Source organism: Elephantulus edwardii, unplaced genomic scaffold (assembly GCF_000299155.1).
Source record: "Elephantulus edwardii isolate Elephantulus edwardi_28Jun2011 unplaced genomic scaffold, EleEdw1.0 scaffold00033, whole genome shotgun sequence".
Classification (NCBI taxonomy): domain Eukaryota; kingdom Metazoa; phylum Chordata; class Mammalia; order Macroscelidea; family Macroscelididae; genus Elephantulus; species Elephantulus edwardii.
The window spans coordinates 13,924,300-13,949,762 of record NW_006399783.1 but is presented as its reverse complement, the minus strand read 5'-3'; the positions used below and the strand labels follow the sequence as shown (position 1 = coordinate 13,949,762).

General features: G+C 47.4%; 1 protein-coding gene across 1 annotated transcript; it reads left to right on the top strand.

The window, feature by feature from the left end:
* Positions 1-9,584: 9,584 nt before the first annotated feature.
* Positions 9,585-24,246, top strand: STC2 (stanniocalcin 2). Its single transcript, XM_006884360.1, has 4 exons — positions 9,585-9,735; positions 11,681-11,823; positions 15,541-15,752; positions 23,844-24,246. The coding sequence occupies exons 1-4, from the start codon at positions 9,585-9,587 to the stop codon at positions 24,244-24,246; spliced, it is 909 nt and encodes a 302-aa protein (XP_006884422.1).
* Positions 24,247-25,463: the final 1,217 nt, after the last annotated feature.

Here is a 25,463-nt window from a genome sequence, read left to right as displayed (position 1 = left end):
CTATCCTGTGCCATCCTCACAATCTCTGACACACTCGAGCCCATCACTACAGTCATTGTGTCAACCCACCTGGTCGAGGGTCTTCCTCCCCTTTGCCATCCCTCCACCTTTGCAAGTATGATGTCCCTTTCCAAGGAATAACCGCTTTGAGCAACATGCCCAAAGTTTGCAAGACAAAGATTCTCCAGTCTTGCCTCCAAGGAGTATTCTGGCTAAACATTCTCCACAATACATCTGTTCGGGATTTTTTGGTAGTCCACGGGATATTCAGGACTCTCTCCAACACCAAAGATCCAAGGTAGGTTGTTTGATGAGGTTGTTAGGTGCCATCATGTCATCTCCTCACGGAGGATGAACCAACTCTAGCTCAAGGGCATCAGATCCTTGTGATCCACGAGAGGTCCACATTGGCCACATTGGCTGATTGTTGGCAGATCAACAGACCTTTCTTCCTAGTCTATTTGAGTCTGACTCCATTCAAAGCTGTTCAGCATCATAGTAACACACATGCCCTGCCAGACAGATAACATAGCAGAGCATGAGGAACATACGCCAGAAATCAAAGGTGGGTCTTCCACATGGTCTATGTTGTTGTTATATACCACAGAACTAGAACAGACTCAGAGCTGACCCTCCAGCAGGTTTTCAAAAGCTGTAAGCTGCACTGGAGGAGAGTGCTCATCTTTCTCCTGTGGGGCAGTTGGTGAATTCACTGTCATTATACCCATGTTGTTGATTGCCTTCGAGTCGAGCACGACTCATAGCAACCCTATGAACAAAAGGCCTGAAATTCCTCTACAATTATCGACATTTATTAAAGTTCATAGGGTTTCTGGAGGCATGTTATTTAGGAATTGGATGCCACTCCTGCTTCCAAACTGTTACAAATTATAGGTAACTTTCCAAGAGTTGTCAGTGCAACTCTTTGCCACTAAGCCACCAGAGTTCCTTCCTCCATGGTTGTACTTGTTGTTGTTATGTATCATCGAGTTGGAGTCACCGACCCTCCAGTGGTTTTTCAGAGGCAGTAAATCACACAAGAGGAGACTGTCCATCCTCTAGCAGAGCAGCTGGTAGGTTCAAACTATATACCTTTGCATTAGCAGCAAAATTCCATTCTCACTAAGCATCCTCTCTCACATGGTACTGGGGGCTAAATCACCAATAAACATTAATAGGTTTGGTCTTTTGGTGAGGATTTTCAAAATTGGGTTTGCTGGAAAACTGTCCCACAAAACCACTTAGCTTCCACCCATATGAAACTCCCAGAGCAAGGGAGCATTCTGCCAGCAAGGTACTCGCCTCCAGAGACTCCATCAGCATTCTCCTTGTAAATTAGGCAGCCTCGTCCCCAGATGTCTTCCTTCCTGACTTTGTCTCATCATATAATAGAGACTAAAAAATTCTGATCCTAGGAAAACAGAAAGAGCTTCTAGGAGACTCCTGAGGCTTCAAGCCAAACTCAGACCACAATCCCAATGTCCACTCGATAATCTTTCCAGTAAAAGGATTTATTATAAGGGATATAGTGTTCCTATTAGCTCGTGGTTTTATTTCAATTCTTTTTTGTCTTTTTTCCAGTGAATCCATGAACACCATTTGACTAGTGATCTATGACACAGAAGGAAATGTCCAATTCCTGAAAGTGTTGGGTTCCAAAACTTTGGGAATTGGTAGTTGGAGGAATTTAGTATATATTTACTTTTAACCAACAATGTTATTATAAATTATAGGTAGGTTTCCAAGTCAGCTCCCAAAAATTCTCCTGAGCTCAAAATGTTATTGAAACGGTACTTTATGGTGAAAATTGTTGTTGTTACTGTTGTTGTTAGGTACTATCGAGTAGTTTACAACTCTGTGAACTATACATCTGAAGCTTGCACCATTTGGTGCCATCCTCAGTATCCCCCAGATGCTCGACCCTCTGCCACAGTCACTGTTTTAATCCATCTTGGTGAGGGTCTTGCTCTCTTTCTCTGACCTTCCCCACCAGAATGTATTTTTTCAAAGCACAGGTCCCTCCTGACAAAGTGTCCAAAGTAAGTGAGACGAGTTTCACCATCCCCACCTCTAAGGAGCATCCTGGTTACACTTCCCCCAAGACAGACTTGTTTGTCCTTTTGGCAGTAAACAGCAATTTTGTTATAACACTTTAATAAGCAGAACCAAATATAGAAGACATATTCTCCATTATTCTGCATTCAGACTCAGTGAAAGATGAAAACAGGAGAAAATGAGACTTTGAATAGAGGTGTCTTTGTTTTCACAAATTCTATAGTCTGATAGTTTTTCTTTGCCTTATTTCACTTTGCTTTCTTTTCCCTTCATATAGGCACGACAAATGAAGGGCATAAAGGGAAAAGGGAAAGGAAAACGTCTGAAGACATTTTCTTGATGGCTCAATGGAAGGATTAAAGCATGTCTTGTGAGAAGATTTCCCAAGGCAACATTCATCTCTTTGCACTGGAAAAGGTAAGGAAACTGGGTAAAAGGCAGAAGACGTAGTGTTAATCTTTGAGCAGTTAAGTCCGTTTACCAGTCGGTTACTCTGCTCCACAGGGTTTCAATGATTGGTTGTTCATCAGTAGATCACCAGATCTTTCTTCCAAGACATCTCTGGGTGGACTTGCACTGCCAAGCTTTCCATTAACAATTTTCATCCCCCAAAGTCTATCACTTGGGTCAAGTAGTCTTGATGAGATTCAAGACTAATTTGATCGGACAGTTCCTTCTCTGACCATAAGGTGGTGCTATCAGCCCAGTCTGCCCCATGGGGGCAGTAGGTGGAGCACCCCTTGTGTAAACCATGTCCTTTCTGGCTCTGGAGCTCATAAAAGCCTGGACTAGACAACAAGTCTCAACCTTCACTGTCACCACCTCCTCAACCCAAGAACTGTTCTCATCTTCTCAAGACTATCCAAACTTAACCAAAAACACTTTCTGCCTTGCTAAGCACTACAATCCCCTTCAAGATAGTAACGAATTATTTATCTGATTTTTGTGCTCTTCCCCAATAGCAGGACTGAGCTTCTAATTTTTCCAAAATCAGAATATAATATAGTTATAGTAGTTAATCTGAGAGGTGGAAAATGACTAAGGATGATGGAAGAACTGATGCCTTTAAACTGTGATGTGAGTGCTGAACGTCCATGGACGGCCAAAAGGACAAACAGACATGTTTCTTAGAGAAGGTGCTGCCACAGTGCTCCTCGGAGGCAAAGCTGATAAAGCTTCATCCCACATACTTTTGTCATATTTTTAGTAGAGTTTATTCCTTGGAGAAGGACATCAAGCATGGGAAGATGGAGGGACAGTAAAAGAGAGGATCCTCAGCCAGGCGGATTGACATAGTGACTGTATGGGCGTAAGTGTGTCAGAGATGGTCAGAGGTTGGCACAGGATAGGACAGGATTCAGGTCTGTTGTTCAGAGGATTGCTGTGAGTCTTACTTGACTCAATGGCACCTAACGACAACACAGCATTCTTAGGTCTGATCTTTAATACTGGCCGAATGAGACAGTAAGATCTTCTATGATAAGCATGGACTTGTCACAGTGGCCTCAGCCTTGACAACAGAGAGCTGAGCTGCCCTCAGAAATTTCATTTACTATTTCAGTACCAAACTGCTCTGCTCCTACTCCCTCTTGTATCTTTTCCCTCTGACGCCCTCTGTCAATGTCTCATCTTCACGTATCAAGACCACCCCTCATCTGTCCAGCTCACTCACACTCACTGGCAGTGAGTCATTTCTGACTTCTAGTGATGCTTCATGCAAGGTTGTAAATACTCATAGGAAGAGATTGTCTAACTTTCTCCCAAGGAGCTTCTGGTGGATTTGAAAGGCCGGACGTGAATGGCCTTTTAGTTATTAGCAGCACAACATGCTATGGATTATATTATCAAAGCTCTAATTTTAGGGAGTGGGCCCATCTTTTTCCCTGGAGCAGCTGGTGAATTCTAACCACTCATCTTTTGGTTAGCAGTCCAGCATAGAGGGAACTCACTATACCCTCACCCCAAAACATGCTAAATGTAGACTGCATTTAATCCATGACATGGATTTAAGGAGGAGAAGGGGTACTCTGTGCATCAGTCACAGAAGCCTGTGGGTGTCACAGTCAGGCATGCCTTACCTTCATCATGGCTGGATCATCTTAAGTTGCGAAAGAGAATCCAAACACTCAGACTTGAAAGGGATGCTAGCCTTTAGGACACCCACTAATATGGCCTTGCCTTTCCCAGGTGATTCTATAAAGTCTCATTTTCCATGGGGGGTGGATTTGAGTCTGGAGGGACACCAAACCACAATGTCAATATTCCACTCATGTTGTTGTTAGCTGTTATAGGGTTAAAAAGCCCCCTTCCCAAACTCATGACAACCTCAAGAACAACAGGATCCAGTGGCTGTGGTCCACAGGGTTCTTGCCGGCAGATTTTCAGAAGTGGCCTGCCAGGCTGTTTACTGGTCCACCTTAAATTAAGAAGAACTGCAGAAGCCTGTTCAGCATCATAACAACACAACACACACAAGCCTTCCCTAATCAGAGGGCAGTGGCTGCGCTAGAGGTGCAGAGGCCAGGAGTCTCAGCTGTGTCTTCTTCCCAAGGAGAGAAAAGAATTCCACCACTGAACTATTACTGTCCCCAGTTCATGTTAGCTTTATAATAATTGTTGCTGTTGTTGTTTTTATGTGCCGTCAAGTCGCTTGCGACTCATAGCAATCCTATGTACAAGACACCTAAACCCTGCTCTATCCTGTACCAACCTCATTGTCTTCAACGCACCTACTCCCACTACCCCAATCACTGAATCAATCCATCTCTTCGAGGGTCTTCCCCTCCCGCTCTGTCCCTCCACCCTCCCAAACATGACGTCCCTCTCCAAGAACTGGCTCCTCCTTGCAACATGCCCAAAGTATGTCATACAAAGCTTCAGAATCCTTGGTTCCAAGGAGCAGCCCGGCTTCAATCTCGCCAGGACAAACCTGACTGTTGTCCTAGCAGTCCATGGTATATTCAACACTCTTCTCCAGCACTACAGCTCAAAGGCATCAATTCTCTTTCTATCCTCCCTAGTCACTGTCCAACTCTCTGATGCATAGCCCTCAACTGCGAAGACTATAGCCCTGATCAGGCTCACCTTAGTCTCCAGCCTGACATCGTTGCTCTTCAGTACTTTGGAGAGGTGACAGCTGACTTTCCCAACGCAATTCGTCTCTTGATTTCTTGGCTGCTGGTACCAAGAATGTTGACTATGGAGCCAATCAAACTAAAACTGTTAACTATCTCAATCTCTTCACCATCTATCATGATGTTGCCAATCGGCCCAGGGGTGAGGATCTTTGTTTTCTTGATGTTGAGCCTCAATCCATATTGAAGGGTGCAGTCCTTGACTTTCTGCAGCAAGCGCTTCAGGTCTCCTCAATTTCAGTAAGCAGGGTTCTGCATAACGCAGGTTGTTGATGACTCTTCCACCAATCCTGATGCCACATTCCTCTTTGTAAGGCCCAGCATCCCGAACTACCTGTTTTACATAAAGATTGAAAAAGTATGGGGACAGAATACATCCCTGACTACCTTCCCAATTTTGAACCATGCAGTGTCTACTTTCTCTGCTCTGATGACATCCTCTTGGTCCAAGTATAGGTTTCACATAAGCACAATCAAAGGTTCTGGGATTCCCATTCTTCTCTTAGTTGGCCACAACTTGTGATCCACACAGTCAAAAGTCTTTGCATCATCAATGAAGCACAGATAGACATTCCTCTGGTACTATCTGCTTTCTGCCAAGATCCATCTAACACTAGCTATAATATCCCTAGTACCATGATGTCTTCTAAATCCAGCCTGCACATCTGGAAGTTCTCTGTTGATGTGTTGCTCCAGTCATTTCTGGATAATTTTCAGCAGAATCTTGCTTGCAAGCGATATTAATGATATTGTTCAATAATTTCCACACTCTGTCAAGTCACCTTTCTTTGGAATGGGAACAAATATAAATCTCTTCCAGTCAGTTGGCCAGCTGGCTGTCCTCCAGATTTATTGGCACAACTTAGTGAGCACATCCAGGGCAGTGTCTGTTTGTTGAAATATGTCAGTTGGTATGCAGTCAACTCCTGGAGCCTTGTTTTTTGCCAATTCTGTCAGAGAAGCTTGAACTTCCTCCCTCATCACCATAGGCTGTTGCTCATACATTATTTCATGAAATTCTTCTGTGTTGGCCAATTCCTTCTGGTACAGTGACTGTATACTCCATAATAATTGTTGTTATTGTTGTTGTTGTTGTTATTATTATTATTATTATTCCTGCTTCCATTCTATCCTTTACTCTTATCAGCCACATTCTGCCAAATCAGGCCTGAGTTTTAGTGTTTCATGAAATCAGCATGAAGAGGAGTCTCCTCAGGGAACCAAGTGGCCAGACTGAGACCCACTTCCTCCCAAGTCTGCCCCGACCAGGCCCTGTAGCCTGTGAGAGTGTCCCATGCAAACGAGTCATTGAGTCTCCAAAAGAATTTGCATAGCTCTAGTGGGATGAACAGGCTTTTTGTGTCTGGATGTGGTTGTTCTAGCTAGGAGGGTCTAGATAGAAACACCTTACAAAATTAATACAGAATTAATACCTGAGTGCCCAAAACTAAATTTTCTTTTCATTCCAATGGGGCTATTAGCTCAGATGAAAGCCAAAAATGTTCCCCAGAGGGCCCTGGAGCAAATATCCTCAAGTTGAACTTTTAAATTAGGTAGGTGATTGCTATTGTTATGAGTGGGAACTAACTCATAGCTGACCGTCTAGCAGGTTTTCAGAGGCTGTAAATCGCATGGCAGGATATTGCCCATTTTTTCCCCCCACAGAGCAGCTGGTGGATTCTGATTGTTCGCCTTTTGTTTGGCAGTGCAATGCCTCCTTCACTTAGTTACCACCAGGTCCTCCAAAAGCCACCTCCTGAGCATCATGGTCACAAAGGGCAGTGCCTGGCAAAGCCAATGCAGGAGCAGAAGACCCAGGAGATCAGACCCTCCACCTGCCTGGCCTCTGCTCCAAGTGGCCTGATAGCCTTTGGAGTCTTGAACCCTGGAGAAGCTCAGCATCTGCAAACATAGCCTGTTCCTTCCCCCATCCAGCTCTTCTATTTCTGTTGCTCAAGAACCAGGTGACCAGATACCCTTTTCATTCCACTATTGCTCATATTCTAACCTACAAGAGCCATTTTGGAAAGAAAGCCTACCCCGCTATACCTACAAAGCAGAAGTGAAACCAAATGGCCATCTGGCCGCAGGAAATTCAGGGGCTTAAGGAGTTGGTGAGAAGCCAGGATGCTGTTGCCTTTTTTTTTTTTTTTCAGGTCTGCAGGAGGTGGTTTTTCATAAACTAATAAAGGAAGCTATGTTAAACTATGCAAACAAATGAGGAATGGGGAATGCGAGCTACCCATTTTAATGTACTTGCATCCCCACCTTCTTTCACAAAAGATCTGAGGCTTCTGGAAGTAATTGCTATTGGAATCATAGGCCTGAATGATCTCTCGGTTGCTGCCGGTGCAGACTCGAATCGTCAACGTGACCATTTATTGGGGCTTGTACAGTCGGGTGGGAACGGTGGGCATGAACCTCCGGGGCTCAAGAACCCATTCCAATGGCGCGAGCCCCATCCCTTCTCCTTTCTCTTGCCCCAAAGTCATTGAATTCACTGGACAGCTGCAGCCAGCGACGGCCGCCCTGGCCCTTGCCTCTACTTTCCCCATGCCCAGCCGAGTAACTCGGAGACCCAGGGACAGAAGCTTCGGAAGCCGGGAGGTGGCCCAAGGATGACCTGCCCCCGCAGCTCCACATCCCCTCCCCCAGCCGTGTCACAGGGAGGCCTGGTGGAGGCCGGCAGTGCGCCCCGCAGCGGAGACCCAGGGCCGCCTCCGGCACTGGGTGATGAAACCTTTCCGGCGCATTACCGCAGTCCGCGAAAGAAAGCCGGGAGAGAGGCGGGATGTGGGGGGAGGCTGGTACCCCGGCTCACCTGTTCTCCCGGAGGAGTGGGGATGGCGGGGGAGGGGCGAGGATGCATCAGGCGAGGGGGAGTGGCAGGGGGCGCCCTGCAGCCGCCCTCGCATCCCTGCCCGCGAGCCCCCGAGATGCGCCGTCGGGCTGACGATGCCGGGAGCAGTTCCTGTCCCTGCCTGGGCGCGGGGGAGACGTGAGCGTGCACACGTACACACACAGTGGGGGAAGAGCGCTCCGAGCGGCTCCCAACTTTCTCCAGGCTTCCGCCGCCCGAGGAACTAGCCCGAGCCGGCGTGGGGAGGGGGCAAGCTCCTGGAGGGGGGAGAAATGAAGAGAGCATTTCTTTGGGCTTGTTTTGTTCTTTATTTGGGAGTTGTTATTTTAAAACCATTTCCATCTGATGTCAGGAATGTAAAAGGGACCTGGAGCGGGAGGGCTAGTAGCGCTTTGGGAAAATGGAAGAGCGTGTTTGGAGACGCGTAAAGTTGCCTTTCAAGCTCCGGCCCCCAAGGCACGCGATGCTCCGCGGCTGGCTGACTCAGGGCTGCCCAGGCCTCCTTGCCACCGCCTGGAAATGATGCAAGTCCAGACTGTCACCTGGATCACGCAGCCCAGCCCCGAATCCCGGACTGGGGGGGAGGGGCGAGAAACTGACACTGCATGTGCTACACGGCCCGCGGAGAGGATGGCCACCAAATGAAGGGAGAAAAGGACCAGCCAATTCCTAGATCTTGTGCTTCTGCTTTCAACAATTTTTCCTAATGGATTTCTTTTTTTGTTTGTTTTTAATTCAAAGTGAAATTAGTTAGGAATTTCCATATGTGGTCAGTCAGCCCCTGGGCACCTCCATACCCAGTATAACTCTTTCAATCTGTCCGAGGCTTGGCGTTGGATATCTCTTGAATTCTAAAAGGCGGGAAGAGGAAACTTTCCCAGCCTGGTGAGTGTGTGATGTGAGCCTCAGACCCTGGATTGGGGGTGGGGGTTGGGAGAGTGGGAAGACTGTCCCAGCTCAATTCGTGCCCTCTCTTGAGCTGCAATCAGAACTAAGACTCGCTTTTATCTGTTTTGAGTTTGTCGGCCATTGCCCTGGAGCGCCCGCACACGCGCACGCATCTCTGGCCGCGCTCATGCACCCTCACACACACGCACGCAAATGCAAAGCCACCTCCAGGTCGGCAAGTTTGTGGGGCGCTCCCAGCAGCGATCAGCTTCCTCCAGTAGTAGTTGGGCGCAGGCCCCGCCTCCCAGTCGTGTTGTCAAACGGGCTGGGGTCTCGGATTGGTCCAGAAGCCAGGACAACACCTGCTCGACTCCTTCATTCAAGTGACACCAGAGCTTCCAGGGATATTTGAGGCACCATCCCTGCATTGCCAGGCACTCTCGGCGCTGCTAACGGCCTGGTCACATGCTCTCTAGAGAGCTACGGGAGGGCGCTGGGTAACCTCTATCCAAGCTGCGGCCCCGAGGAGGAGGGAAAAGGCTTGAAGGAAGAAGAGTGGGAGGAGAAGGGGAAGCGAAGAAGGAGGAGGAAGAGGAGCAGAGCACAAAGAATACAGGTCTCCCGGAGGGAGGATTATACCAAAAACCATGTGTGCCGAGAGGTTGAGCCAGTTCATGACTCTGGCTTTAGTGTTGGCCACCTTTGACCCGGCGCAGGGGACAGACGCTACCAACCCGCCTGAGGGCTCCCAAGACAGGGGCTCCCAACAGAAAGGCCGCCTGTCCCTGCAGAACACAGGTAAGTGTGTGCGCCGGGAGCTGCTGGGAGAGGACACTCTGCACCCACGCAGTGTGCCCGGGCACTTCGCCTGGAGTCCAGCAACCACCTGGGACTGGACAAACTCTTAGGGTGGTGCGAAACATGCAAAGCGAGAGCGCTAGGGGAGGGGAGATGAAGTCTGTGCCCGGCTCCGCGCGCCTGGAATCTGCACGTGCTGTCAGGGTGATGAAATGGCTGGAGCCGGACTTGTTGCTGTCCTTCTCAGGTTTGAGGGGAAATGAGGCAGCGCCGGACGCTGCCAGCGGCCGGCCAGAGTCCTGGGCCCGATGCATAACGTGCGGTTGCACCCCGGCCCGCGTGTGGGAGGGATGGAAGGTCTTCCTAGCCGGCCGCGCCCTGCACCCAGAAAACTTCTCAGTCTACCAGCCTCGGTAGGACCTCGTCTTGCCCCTCCTCCTAAGATGCCAGATAGTTGAGAACTTTGCTGACTGGTGAGGCAAACGGCAGGAAGCACTTTTCCCCTGGGGACATTGCCTTTGAAACGGGGGAAAGCGTACCTCTGCCACGCTCTCTGCGCTCCTGGGTAGGTCAGCAAGCCAAGAAATGGTCACACGACTCCTACGGTGTGCCGCTGCTGCTCAGCCAGCTCTCCTGTACCCTGCACGCTGCGGAGCAAAGCCAGGCGTGCTACACACTCGAGTGGACCTTCTCCCGGCTGAGGACCAAGAAAGCAAATGTGCTTCCAGCGCTTGTTTTCTGCGACCCTCTCCAAACCTTGGGGGATGGGGGGGCGTGCGAACGCGGCAGCGGCGCACGCTCCCCAAAAGTGCAGTAATGCACTCGTGCCCATTAGGGACGCGGCGAGTGAGTGTCTTGCTGGCCTGCACGATCCTGCCTGGCACACTGGGGCCGCCTGTGGGGTCAGCCGGGAGCCTCCCACCTCCACGTGCTGGTGCCAGCACCCCAGAGCCGGTGCCTTCTCGTGTGAGCACCCTTCCCCTCTCCAGCTCTTGCTCGGGAACGAAACGGAACTAGATTCTCCGTAACTGGTGACCCTCCACAAATGCCTACCTCTCGGTTCTCTAGCTAGATTTAATCTGAATGCAGATTATCTACTCTGACCCCACCCTTCTTCCAAAATACACTTTTCTGATGTAATTTTGAGGTTGGTTTAAATCAGAGAATTGGGTAGTGGAGACAGGGAAGAGCTGCACATGCAGCCTGGCAGTTAACTCCCTCTGGCTGCCCTTTCCGAGAGTAGAATTAGGGCCACATCCTGAGAGGGGGGGAGGGGTATAAATGCCCAATCCATGGGGCTTCTGAGAATTAAATGCCTTCTCACACCGGATCATCAATTAAAAGGCGCCGCTGCCTGAGACGGTGGCGTTTCTCAAGGCTGCCCCCCATCCTGAGCTGCTCTCAAACCGCAGCTTCACTAGCGTGGTATTTTTAATGCGGATGGTTTGGAGGCGCTGCCTTAATAGGAATTTTGTTTTGATTCTTAGGTGTTGAATCATAAAATTGAATTGAAACTGCCTTTTTGGATGGTCTCATTTGGGGGTCAGGGAGGAAATGGCTGTGATTCAATAGCACCAGTGTCTACAGAACCAAATAGAGAAAGCAATTTCATTGACAGACTGTTGGACAGGAGGAAGGGAGCAAGTTGAGAATTCAAAATCTTATTTGTGTCCTCTGTTTGAAAAACCGAAATGTTTTCTGCTCTCTAAGTATGCACACACATACTACAGCAAAATGGGGGGGGGGGATAGACAGCTCAAACCAATTGTGACTTTCATGGTGACAGTTTGATATAAAAATAAAAATACTAGTGTTTTTCAAGAGTAGGTGCCATTTTGCTTCCTCATCATTTTTAATCCTGGAATAGTCCTCACTAACTTTTATGTCTGTCTACCTCTCTACATTGTCAAGCATGGATTATATTTCTATGTCATTCTCATTGTAGCAGAAATCCAGCACTGTTTGGTCACCGCAGGTGATGTGGGATGTGGCGTGTTTGAATGTTTTGAGAACAACTCCTGTGAGATCCGGGGCTTACATGGAATTTGCATGACTTTTCTTCACAACGCTGGAAAATTTGATGCCCAGGTAAAAACCATAAAGAGCACGAAGGACGTTTTAGGTGGGCATAGCATGCCAGAGATGTTCATTGGGGAAACCTTGCTAGCAGATTGCCTTAGCTGTTTTGTAGGGTATTATCACTTGCAAAAGTCATTCTCAGTGCATAACAGAACCAGTGTGGCCTCCCCTCCACTGCATTTATGCTTTGCTCTCTGGAGCTGCACTTACACTCTGCTCTTTAGAACTGCCTAAATCTTTCTACACTTTTGTGTCATGTCTACACAGCAAAGAGGATGGAGAATAAGTTAAATGATTACTTAGAAATTTCAGCAGAGACCACAAAAATAATGATAAATGCCTTCTATAACTTCCCAGAACCCATTTTCCAGGCCTATCATATTGGGAATAGTAGACTAGAGAAGGCAATAGAAACTCCAATTATACATTCCAAAAATTACTTTCACTTTATAGAGACAAGTGAGTGAGACATAATTTTTTTGGAAATTGCCTCCAATGGGAAGGTTTTATTGCTATTGCTAGGTGCCCTTGAGTTGAGTATGACTCATAGTGATCCTATGAACAACAGATCTGAACCCTGTCCTCTCCTGTGGCATCCTCACCATGTCTGACATATTTGAGAGTCCACTGCAGTAGTCAGTATATTTAACTATTTGGTTGAGGGTCTTCTTCTCTTTTGCCAACACTCCACATTTTCAAGCATGATGACCCTCTCCAAGGAACAGCCTCCCTCTCCTAACTACATGCTTAAGGTATATGAAATGAAATTTTGTCATCTTTGCATCCAAAGAGCACTCTGGCTGTATTTACTCTAAGACATATCTGGTTTTTTGGCAGTTCATGGGATTTATTCAGAACTCCAATATCACAATTCAAATGCATCAATTTTTCTTCTGTTATATTCATTATCTAGCTCTCAGCAGCATAACAAGTGATTGAAAAGACCATGGTCTGAATCAGGCACACCTTAGTCCTCAGACTAACATCATTACTCCTCAGTAATGGGCAAGTAACCTAGATAAATTAAACTCCCTTGATTAATATTCCTCCTAAGTAACAGATCAGAGTCCTACTGGTACAGTGGGTTAAGCAGTGGGATGATAACAGAAAGGTCTACATTTTGAGCCCACCAGCTCATTGGGAAAAGGATGTAGCTGTCTGCTCGTATAAAGATGCATAGTCTCAGAAACCCTCTGGAGCACTCTACCTTCCAGGGTTTCTATGAGTCAGGACAGACTTGACAACAGTACATTTTGGAAAGTTGCAGACCCTCCTCTCCCAATCTGAAAATCCAAAACCCTGAGTGAGTCCCTCAATTCTGCATTTTTCTTTTACTCTGTATAATAAATATAGGCAGGAACTGACCCACTTCCCTTTTCTCAGGATCCCAAGGGTAAAGCCAATTGGCCACTCAGGCCTCGGGAAAAGAAAACAAGCTACCTTCTGATTCCAGTGCTGGTGGTCCAAATGTACTTGGAGATGGCATTGGACCAGCCTTTGTTGTTTTCTCTCTAGCCCTTATGTGCACTGTTGACGCCACCACAAGTTACCATTGCCATTGCCACCTCCAACTCATGGTGCCCCTACATGTGTCAGAGTAAACTGTGTTCCATATAGTTTTCAAAGGCTGATTTTTCAGAAGTATTGCCAGGCCTGTCTTCTGAGTTGACTCAAACCTTTTGCTTAGCAGCTTGACTATTTGTACCATGTAGGAACTCCACTGTTGGAGCATCCTCTTCTTCCTCCTCCAGGTCATAGGAGAGGGATGACAACACATGGATGAGGCTTACAGTTGAGATGTGAGTCATGAAAGTCACCGGCCGGCATATATTGACATCCTATAACAAAGCCAAACCCACTGCTGTTAATTCCAATTCATAATGGCCCTCCTCATCGGAGTTCCAAGCTGATTTTGGTGGTTTAGTGGTAAGGAGTTGCACTGCCAATCCAAAGGTACCCAGTTCCAATCCACCACCTCCTCTGTGGGAGAAAAATGAGCAGCCTCTTCCTGTGTCATTTACTGCCTCTGAAAACCAGCTAGCAGGTCAGCTACGAGTTGCTTCCCACCTAATGGTACATAACAACGAATCTTAACAGAGGCAAACTGCCTCATCTTTCTCCCTAGGACTGGCTGCTGAATTCCTTAGCAGTCTAATACCTAAGGCCCTGCTCATCAGTGACACACTATAGAAGAAAAAGCAATGCTTGATAACCAGAATGGGATGCCAGGGGCTCCCAGCCTAATGGCGGAAGTAGGACTTTCAAACTATTTGAGGATCCTTCCACCTGTCACCCTAATAAAAGCATCATTTTGGTATTAATTAGAATTAAGAAGTGAATAGGAAATTCAGAGACAAAATATGTATTTGAGGGTAATCCCACAAGAGGTCAAGGTATACAGAGAGCAGATTGCTATATCCTCTGATACTCTCATCTCCCTGGCTGGGTATGTGTGTGGGGTGTGTGTGTGTGTGTGTGTGTGTGTGTGTGTGTGTGTGGAGGGGGGTCTTCCTTCTCAATCAGCAAGGATATGTTAAGTTTAAAGCATCTCTTTCTGATTGACTCAGCTCATAAATACTTAACAAATGGACACTCTGCCCTCCATTCTGTTTCACAGTCACTGTAAGTTAAAAGAGGGCTGCTTGGGAGGTGGGTGGGCCACGTGGTTTTTCTGTGACTAGACACTATCTCAATTCTTTTCTAAAGAGAGAACCAAAATAAATGTGCTGAGTGGCTTCCCACTTCCAATCTAAACTCGTTTACTTTCTCAACTCGGTTACTTCTGGCCTGTCTAAAAGCCGAGGGGCGCCCTCCCCAAGCACAGCTCGTTTCTATAGTGATGGAGGGTGAGAGGACGCCCCGGGTCGCTATCCCACAATCCTCTCTGCCTTGCAAGGTTGATAAGGGAGCTAATGGCCCTGACGCGCCTCCACACCCCCAACAGCTGTCTCCTTTCTAGGATAAGATTATACACTCGTGAGGCTGCCAGGAAAGAGCGCTGTAGGCCAGATGTATGCCTGGCCGCCTTCGCCACTCCAGGCAGGGCGCGGGGGAGGGGCCGCTGCCCGGGCAGCCCAGACTCCAGATGCTGCCAGGCCGTGTGCCAGCCCAGCCTTTTAGAGACAATAATCCTCACCGTTTAAAGGAGTCAAATCGTGATTTAAAAAGGAAAAAGAATGCGCTTCTTTAAAGGACAGGCGGAAATGGGGTGTGGGTTTGGGGTGATGGGAGGCACTGAGGCAGGAAGGGGAGGTACCCCGTCTTGACTGCTGCTCACGGATTCAAAGGGAAAAGCAAAGGCGTGAAATTTGGGCAAATCAGCACTTTCTGTTTGGGAAAAAAATAAAGAAATAAAGAGATTGCCGGGATCCAAGAAGCAGTTGTAGATTTAGGCAGATGCTGCTTGCATTCTGGAGAAGTTCCCACCAAGCGATCTAGGAGGCGCTGCCTGGAGAACAGACCGCCGGCCAAGCCCCAGGACGGGGTCGGGCGGTGCAGCTGGCAAGGGAAGGGGGCAGAGTTGTCAGTGTCCAGCAGCAACATCCGTTTTAGCCAAATGCTGGAGGTCTCATGTCACTCATGCCTCGCCCTGTTACCTGGAAAAGCTTTAGTCTAAGGTGAAGTCTCGGTTCTCAGTTGTCCAGAAAATTTTCTTGTAACCCCCAAGAAGGGTTAATGTCCAAGCTTGTAACAAAGACACCTCTTTTCTGCCATCTCTCTTCTCAGGGCAAGTCGTTCATCAAAGATGCCCTGAAGTGTAAGGCCCATGCGCTGAGGCATAGGTTTAGCTGCATAAGCCGCAAGTGCCCTGCCATCAGGGAAATGGTGTTCCAGTTGCAGAGAGAATGCTACCTCAAGCACGACCTGTGCTCTGCAGCCCAGGAAAACATCCAGGTGATGGTGGAGATGATCCACTTCAAGGATTTACTGCTGCAAGAGTGAGTACTGCTCTGAGGCAAGCCAGGGGATCAAGGCCCCTTACAGGTTAAAGAAAAGCGGGTGGTGTCCTGAAGTCTGAGGGGCATTTCATTCCGTTTGAGAGTCTGAATTTGCCTCCAAAGTGAGGCATTTTTACCTTGGAAAGTTGCCCTGGCTCTGAGTGACCCCTTTCCTGGTGGCTTTTAGGAAAAGTGGAAAAGAATGCCACTATCACATTCAAATCTTAATTGAGAAAAAGGTTTTAAAACCAAATGGTAAGGTTTGGAAAACCTTTTCCTCTTCCTCTCAGTCAGGAACACAGTAGTTTTCAATATCCAAATAGCTGTAAAGATGTCCTTGAGGAGGCCAATTGCTGATAGCATGCACTGAGCAGACACTATGCTAGAGGATACTTAGAGAATCTTCATCTGGTCCACACCACAGCTCTGTGAGTAAGTAATGTTAACATCTCCATTGTGCACATCAGTCAACTAACTCACACAGCTAGTGAGAAGCAAAGCCAAAGAAGTTTGGTTCCATGATCTAAACTCTTAAATAATAGGAGAAAGCCCCTGGATGAAATGGATTGACACAGTGACTGTGGCAAAGGGGAAAAAGGCATCAGAGATAGTGAGGTTGGCTCAAGGTAGAGCAAGGTTCAGAGCCAGCATTTATAGGGTGGCTATGAGTTGTAGTCAACTCAAAGGTACATAACAAACAATAAGAGCCCAAAGGAGTGCTGGTGGCCTAGTGGTAAGAAGTTGTACTGTCAACTCAAAGGCATGTGGTTTGAATCTACCAGCTGTTCTGTAGGAGAAAGATGGGCAGCCTCCTCATATTTTACTACCTCTGAACATTCACGAGAGGGTCAGCTATGAGTAAATTCTGACTTGATGATACACAAGAAGAGCCATAGTTTTGCATTTGTTTTAGTTTGTTTTCACTGCCTTCATAAACTCCATACCTTAAAAACAAAATCGATGTCACCAAGTTCAGTCTCACTCATGGTGACCCTGTATGTATCTGTGTAGAGCTAATAATATATTCTTTGTAGAGCTAGTAATATATTACTCGGCCTTCCTTCCAAAATGCCTCCGGGTGAACCCAAACGTCTGACTTTTCTGTTAGGAGCTGTGCACATGAACCGTTTGCACCGCCTAGGGACTCCTGCCTTTAGAAGCTTCAGTTCCCCTCATCTAAGACACCAGTGCCTTCCCAGAGGAAACACCTTAACTTTATGCCACACTGGAAAAAAAAGACCTAATCTTACTTGAAAGTCAATGATAAGGACATATAATTCCTTAAAATTATTTTTGAAATATTCTATTTTTTTAAAAAAATACATAAACCAAATCATTTACCAAGTAGTCGATTCCAACTCATGGGACCCTAAAGCAGGCAGAGTACACCTGTACTTCCTAGGTTTGGTCAAGGCTGAAACCTTTCAGAAGTCAGTCACCAAGGTCCCTCTGAGTGATTTCAGACCAGCCAACTTTATGATCTTTCCTTAAACACCTAACTCATTATGCAAGCTCTAAATTTTGGTAAATCATATTGATATCCACTTACTCCTAATAATAGGCATGGCCTGTAGCCTGAAAATATTATGATGGCTCTGTCCCTGGAGACAGAGGGAGGAAGAAACATGTAACTAAGCAAATCACTGCCAGTGTGGTGCCATCATTTGCTTTTCTGTCATGTTGTTTTAGGCCAGATCAGTACAGTTTGATTAACTTTGCTCCTTAGTGTGTGCCATGACCTTCTTTCAGTTGTATCACTAAACAGGTGACATCCCATCACACCACCACCACTCAGACCATGGAAGGCAAGAGCTATCATATGTTAATTTCCATTTGGTTGTGCGTTTCTAAGTACCTTGCAGCACTGCTGGTTCAGTGTTAGAGTTGTAAGATTTACTGGAAGACTCATGCCAAAACCAAAATAATGTTACCTTTTCTTTAAAGTACACCGATACCTTATAAAATATTGTTCTTCTAAATGCCTATCAAGTAGTAATAGGAACTAACAACATCAGCAATAATAATAATAGCTGCCACTTTTGAAGAGAGTTCTGGTGACAAAATGGTAAGGGGTTGTGTTGTCAAACCAAAGGCAGACCGTTCAAGTCCACCAGTTGCTCCTCAGTAGAATGATGGATAATCTCCTCTGGTACTATTTATAGCCTCTGAGAACTGACTGGAGGGTCATCTATGAGAATAAGTGATTGACCACTTTTTAGTAGGCCCTTGGTCAAGAGCTTTTTATAAACCTTCCCAACAGTGTTACAAGATAGAAACCACTTTTTCCATTTAGCCAATGAGAAAATTTATGCTGAGCGCTTAAATAATTATTCTGGGATTTGATTTATACTTTTCAGCTTAGAATTGGTGAAATATCTATACTTAACTGAACCCAATGTGAAATATATAGATAGACAGTAGATATGGAGCCCTGGTGGCTTAGTGGTAAGGAGTTGCACTGCCAACTCAAAGGCATGCTGTTCAAATACATCAGCCACTTCATGCAAAGATGGGAAATCTCCTCTTGTGCAATTTATAGCCTCTGAAAACCCACTGGAGTGTCAGCTATGGGTTGGTGCTAACTCAACAGTACATAACAACAATAATTTATATATATATATATATATTACATTATATCTAAAGCCACTTGTCAGAAACGTACCTCAAATCTCCTTGCTCATGCCAAAGACTCATGCTCCCTAAGTATGGTGCTTTTTAAAAAAGGTGGGGTTTTTTTCTTCTACTATGTCCCCATTGTACAAGAAGTACAAGTAACTTGTACTTTGAGTTGACTCTAACTCATATCAACCCCATATGTGTCAGAGTAGAACTATATTCTGTAGTTTTCAAGGGCTGATTTTTCAGAAGTTCACCAGGACTACTTCCATAGTGCCTCGGGATAGTCTCAAACCCTCAACCTTTTGATTAGGAGCCAATTTTTACCACTTAGGGGCTCCTGCACAAAGATGTTGTTAGGGTGCCATCCCCGTGAACCACAGATCTGAACCCTGTCCTATCCTGTGCCATCCTCACACTTCCTGACACACAGAGCCCATTATAGCAATCACTGTGTCAATCCACCTGATTGAGGGGTTCCTTACAAAGATAGCACTGAAATTCCCCTTCTTCAAGGTGTCCCCTTAGAATGAAGGGTTATTCTACCAAATGTGTAAGTAAGAAAAGAGCCAAACACTCCATAAATGAGAAACTCCATGGAGCTCAGTCTCCCTGGGCCAGTTGTCATTCATTAAAGATACTCTGATAGCCTCAAGGATAGAGGCTAGGATGTTCATTTGTGAGTTATAATACATTCCTGGAGTTTAAGAAAATGTTGACTCTTTGGCAGTTTTTTGGTCCCCTCAGTCTGAAGGGAGTTGTGCTGCTGGCCCAAAGGTCCCCTTCTCTAGCAGTGAAGTCCGTCCACCAGCCACTCCACAGGAGAAAGATGGTCAGTCTCCTCTCGTGCAATTAATTGATAGCCTTGGAAACCCAGGGGAGGGTCAGTTATGAGTCAGTTCTCACTCAGTGGCCTTGAGTTCAAGAACATAAGAAGGCTTTTTAGTATCTCATGGAAACGTGACCCTCAGGACCATGGGACCTGTACTTCCGAAGGGTGCTTTGCTTCGTTTCGGTTACACCTTGGTGCCCCTTCTCCAGCCTGCTCTGAGAATGAAGGAAGGCCACTCTGCTAAGAAACTTGGGCCTCCTTTTAAAACACTTCCTGTGACCTCATACAAGGCTTCTTGCTTTCTGCCTAAGCCAGCACTTCAGTGGGTCCCCCCTTAACCCAGCCAGGAAAACAGCTCCCAAGGAGTCAAGTCTGGCTCACAGCACCCCCTTGTGTGTCACAGCAGAACTGTCCTTCATTTTTTCGGCAGTAGATCTCCATGCCTTTCTTCCTCTGTACCGCTGGGTGGACTTGAACCTAACCTCTCTTGCAAACCTCTCAGCAGCCAAGCACATAAACCATCTTCATCACCCAGTCTCTCCCTAGCTCTGGCTTCCCCAAGTCCCCATTGTCTTCCCTGCTGAAGCTATGATTCAGGTAGTACATCAACTTGACCTTCAAGCCTATTTGCCTTTACTTGCTGTTGTTTGAACCATCTTAACTGATTTTGACACAGCAAATTCTTCCAGTCTCCAAATATCAAGACAGTTGCTTAGGAATGTGTGGTTATTGGTCACAGACAGGAAAAAGAGAACCAAATTTGCTTCTCATTATAGAAAAAAGTATGTTACAGTCACCCCCAAGTCCACACTATGGCTGTACCTCAACCCAATCCCCACTCGACCCAGAACATGGTCTGTTAACGTGGTTATTTTCAAACATTTCATTCCCTCTGCTCCCCATATCCCCCACCATTCCCTTTTCAACCTATCATCTGCTCCCCCGGCTGCACCCAGCCCTAGTGGCCACCAACACATTATCACTGTGTTCTGGCAGCCATCAATAGACTGAGCCTCCAGGCACGCCCCCCTCCAAGTATTTTTAAAATCCTTTAGCCTTGCTGACACCCAGAGAGAGCTGGGCTTTGTCATTAGACACAGGCTGAGCTTGCAGCCTGAGAAGGCACCAGGCCAGCTCAGAACACGGTTTAGATTAGTTAGGTTTTGCTCACACACAGACACTCCCGCCAGCACACGGCTTTCGCCTTGGAGAGCAGGTCAAGGGCAGAGGAGAGTTAGGGCCACCAGACTTCGCAGGTCAGCTTTGGGGTGCTGAGAGCTCTTTACTTGGATGAATGCCCTAGCACACGAGGCCAAGAGGCAGTCTATAAATTCCCAAGTAAGAGCCCACCCTTCACTCAGGGGAAACAACCTTGACAGTAGAACCTTACAGACCCCATCACGTCCATTTTCTCGCTCTGGGGAGTGGGAGGTACAAAGACCTAGGTCATGAAATCCTGTGGTTGCTTCGGCAGATAACCAGTTGCAGTCAAGTCTTACTCATGGCAACTTCGTATGTGTCAGGTTAGAACTGTGCTCTGTAGGGTTTTTAAGGGCTGGAGTTCAGAAGCAGATTGCCACGCCTTTCTTACGATGCACTTGAGCCTTCCACATTTCAGTGAGCAGCTCAACATGTTAACCTTTAGCACCATCCTGTTGTGTTGTTATTGTCATCGAGTCGCAGGCGACTCATAGCGACCCTATGAAGGAGAGTCCTCAAGGCTTGGGTGTCTGTCATTCTCTCTCCAGGTTCATAGGGTTTTCGGAGGCAAGCTATTATGGAAGTGGATGCCACTCCTCCTTCCAAGCTTGTTTTATTCGGGGAGCTCCACCCCATTCTCTGTCCGTATTGGGTAACCAGTCATTAACACACTTGACACATCAGTGTCACAGTGTTCAGCCTCACAGCAACCACAAGTGTCTGCTGTACGGCAACTTGTACACCAGGGCAATATGACCTAGAGGAATGTCTGAACAAAAACAATGAAAGACAGGCCCAAGGGCTGCAGATTAAAAGTCACCCAACTTTGGCTTGGTGACATCGCCTTCTGTCCACTGGGCCAGCTGATCTCTCTCTCTCTCTCTCTCTGAGCACCGTCCTGGGCGGGGGGAAGGAAGGAAACAAGCAGGTATTGAGCATTTGCCTAGGATTATTTCCTTGTGGTTGTCCCAAAAGGCAGGTATTGTCATCTTCCTTGTCACAGTTACAGACAAGGAAACGCACAGCCTTAGAAAGTTTAAGCAGCTTGCCCACTAGAGATACTCAAAATCTCAGACTCCAAAACCATCAAGTGGTCCTGAAAAGGCAGCTTGATCTGTATCAGCCAGAACATTCCTCCTCTCTGCTCTCAGTCCAGCCCTGGGCCATTCTAGGCCCAGAAATTTTCCAAAATCGCATTCCCTTCCCCTTATCTCAGTTTTTACATCCATTGAAACCAGGATAAATCACCAGCTACAACTTGAGGACTAATAATTTAAAAGAGCAGTAAAGGACTTTACAAGCCTTAGAGCATAACCTAAGCTCTCTGCATGACCAAAAACCAAAAAAAGGCAATTTGCAAAGAAAAGATAAAATGGGCTAGAATTCAGCTAGCCAGGTGGTCGAGGCTGGTGCAAGGGGGTTGGGAGGGGGGCAGTTTGCTCCTTCTTATAATAACCTCACTGCAGACTGATCACCCTGCCCAAGATGGTGGTATGGAGCCACAGTGTGAATGGTTTATATAGAATTTTGCTCGTCAAGGGCTGTTTAAGATTCTGGTGAGCCACACGAAGCCTTCCATACCTCTTTTTTAAAAGTCCAACAAGAATTAAGAAAAGCAGTAAGTGGACCATAGGAGCCCATTGCTGGAGACATGCCTTACTGGAAGGGCCCAAAAATATACGCAGCGGAGAATTGCTTCGGTTCTCCCCACACCCTTCCTCCCTGAGAACAAGGAGGGGGTGCAAGATGTAATCACACCTCCTCCAGTGATCAGGAATCACACTCAAGGGAATTCTCTTCCCTCCAGATGCATTTGACTTTGTCATAGAGACCCATCTCTTATTCTAAGCATGTAGGTCCCTCACCACCAACCCACATCTGCTGTTTGAGAGAAACCCGAGAGTACAAAGAATGAAGTTTGGTCTACCACTCCCAATACTCAGCCTCTCCCAAGGCAAGGAACCGTTCCCTGGGAAATGGCATCCCAAGAAGACACTTCCACCCTTCTGCAGCTTCCAGGCACCTCCACATACAGAGGGAAGGAGAAGACGGCAGGGCATCTACTCACTTCCACAAGGCGTGGTTATTCCATCACCCTGCACCAGTGGCAAACTTGAATATGAGGGATGGTTTCTTTTGGCCCAAGGGGTGCATCGTGCAAAGCAAGCTGATCTCACTAAAATCACAGACAAGCAAATAACAGAGTTCACCGTTGCCATTTGGGGGTCCTTCTCTGAGTTGCAAATCCTCGCTTGCTCTTTCTTGTCTAGAAGAAAGGCTTCTCTATCTGTTAAGGAAAGCTTTCTACTCTTTGCCTAAGGACTATTCCATGGGTCCCCAGACACCCCTCCACCTCCATCCATCAGTGCTGACTCTGACACAGTATGTGACGAAACAAAACCCTGTCGGTCCTCACCCTCTGTGCTGTGCTAACGCCTGTCATTGCAGTCAGACGTCAGTCCACCTTACCGCTCTTCTTCAGACTCACTGCCAAGTAGGAACCAACCCGTGGTTGACTTTCCTGCTGTGAATCACACAAGAGGAGATTGCCCATCTTTCTCCCATGGAGCAGCATGGTGAATTTGAACCACCTGCCTTAGAGTTGACAGTGCAGCTTCTACCCCACTAGGCTACCAGAAACTCCTTTTTTCTCTTTAACCTACCCTAGCCTGAGGCCTCACCTTCTGGCTCTTTGCCTCCCCCAAGGTCCTATTTTGTCATACTGGGACCCTACACTTTTACTGGGGAGCTCTGGTGGCTTAGTGGTAAAGCATTGCGCTGTCAACCCAAAGGTACATAGTTCGAATCCACTAACTGTTCCATGGGAGAAAGATGGGCAGTCTCCTCATACGATTCACTGCTTTGGAAAACCCTCTGGAGGGTCAGCTGTGGGTCAGTTCTGACTTGACGGGACACAACAGCAGCAGTCCTTATCTATGTGTACTGGGAAATGTTGCCCTGTGATAGTTTTCCATGTGATGGACTCTTTCTACCATTCCTGGGAGAGTGGAAGCCTTCCTGTGCCTCTAGCTACCTCCAGTGCCCGCTGTGCAGCCTAGAGCATGGTCGCCACTCAGTAAACATTGGAGAAAGCCAGTATGCCAGAGAAAATGTGTGCTCATCACCCACCGCTGTTGAACCAATTCCTCACCCTGGGGTTTCCGAGGCTGCAAGTCTTCAGGAGAGACTAACAGCTTTCTCCCACAGAGCAGCTGGTAGATTTGAACTGCCAACCCAAAGGTGAGGGATGCTTATGTTCTGCACTGCACCACCAGGGCTCCTTAGAATATAGGTAGTGACTTGAATTCCAGAAAGGTCTTTGACCAATCCAAGCCAGGAAGTGGGAGCTTCCTTCTTCCTGGTGGTATCACTGCCCTTGATGGTGCCAGCGGGGACTTGCCGCCTACTCAACCTCTCTCATTCTCTTTGCTTTCCATTTCCAGGCCCTACGTGGACCTGGTAAACCTGCTGCTGACCTGTGGGGAGGAAGTGAAGGAGGCCATCACCCACAGCGTCCAGGCTCAGTGTGAACAGAACTGGGGGGGGCTGTGCTCCATCTTGAGCTTCTGCACCTCGGCCATCCAAAGGCCCCCCACTGTGCCCCCTGAACGCCAGCTACAAGCAGACAGAGCCAAGCTCTCCAGGGCCCACCACGGGGAAATGGGCCACCACTTCGCAGAGTCCAGCAGTAGGGAGACCAGCCGAGGAGCGAAGGGCGAGTGGGGCAGCAAGAGCCACCCCAGTGCCCACACCCGGGCCAGAGCCGGGAGCCCCGGAGCCCAGGGATCTTCGGGAAGCAGCGAGAGGGAGGATGAACAGTCTGAGTATTCCGATATCCGGAGGTGAAATGTGAACCTGGCCATGAAATCTTTCCTCTACGCCGTCCATTTTCTTATCTATGGACATTCCAAAACATTTACCATTAAAGAGGGGGGATGTCACACGCAGGATTTTATGGGGATTTTGGACTTCATGAAGGTGTATGTTAGCGGACTGAACAGGTGAGATGGAGACTCCTTAGGCAGTGAGGTCTCGGTTGTACCTGGTGAATTTTGCACTTACATATACAAGTGAGTGCGCCATCCAACTTTGTCTTCTTTCAAGCCAGTGGGAGGTGGCCTGGCATTTACTCTGTTGTGGGGGAGGTGAACCAGGGAGGGGCAGGGCTAAGCGCACCCACCTGGGCAGGACCACACCCCTGGTGCTGGGCCCCGCCCCACAGCTTCTAGTGTTGTCTTCAAGGAAGAGGAGGACTGCACGCTACAGGGCAGGCGTGAATGTCAGAATATCGCTGGGGGTACAGTCGAGGGGTGGAGAGGAGGCAGGGGCCGCGTGGGTGCTTGGTGCCAAACCAAAATTCAATTTCTTGCATGGGACCTTGAAGTTTAGAGCTGCTTGGGGGCAAGGGGAGGGTTCTAAGTGTCATTTCTGAGCCATTGTTCTGTCTGGGGGCACTGCTCAATGGTGTGGCCCCCGTGTGTTTGTATTCTAACCACTGCTTCCAACCTTGATTTCACTTTTTTTATTTATCCAGTTACATCTACATAATCTGTCGTCTAAATAAATGGCTTTCAAATAAAGCAACTGGGTCATTTAAACCAGCTCGACAATGGGGGTAGGGGAAAAGCCCAGCCCATACTTAGGAGCTGATCCCCCCCCCCTTATTAAGTACTGTTTACAAAAGAAACACAGCGATGTATCTACATGTGAGTGCCTGATGTGGTTTGAGACCCACACTGGGCCACCCTGACACGGGGAGGGGACACACAAAAAGAAACTGGAGGCTTTCCCTGAGAATTTTGTCAGCTAACCTTGACCCTCAGCCAAGACCGATAAAGTTCCATAGGATTCCATGAAGCCAAGTGGGAAAAGGGGAGAAGAGACTGGATAAAGGCCACTTACCAACTTCAGCAGGGAATGCTGACCTTTCACACAAATGGAAGAGACTGTAGAAAATCTCTAGGGAACACAATTTTCCAGATCTTAATTGAAAACTTAGCAATGAGGAGAAAAGTGAACACGGACAAAGGAAAAGCAGAGAGGACAGAGAATTAAAAATAAAG

Excerpts from the sequence above, each read along its gene's own strand:
- STC2 (XM_006884360.1), top strand. The coding sequence starts at position 9,585 with ATGTGTGCCGAGAGGTTGAGCCAGTTCATGACTCTGGCTTTAGTGTTG. Across the intron at positions 9,736-11,680 it reads CCTGTCCCTGCAGAACACAG|CAGAAATCCAGCACTGTTTG; the intron begins GTAAGTGTGTGC and ends TTCTCATTGTAG. Across the intron at positions 11,824-15,540 it reads CTGGAAAATTTGATGCCCAG|GGCAAGTCGTTCATCAAAGA; the intron begins GTAAAAACCATA and ends CTCTCTTCTCAG.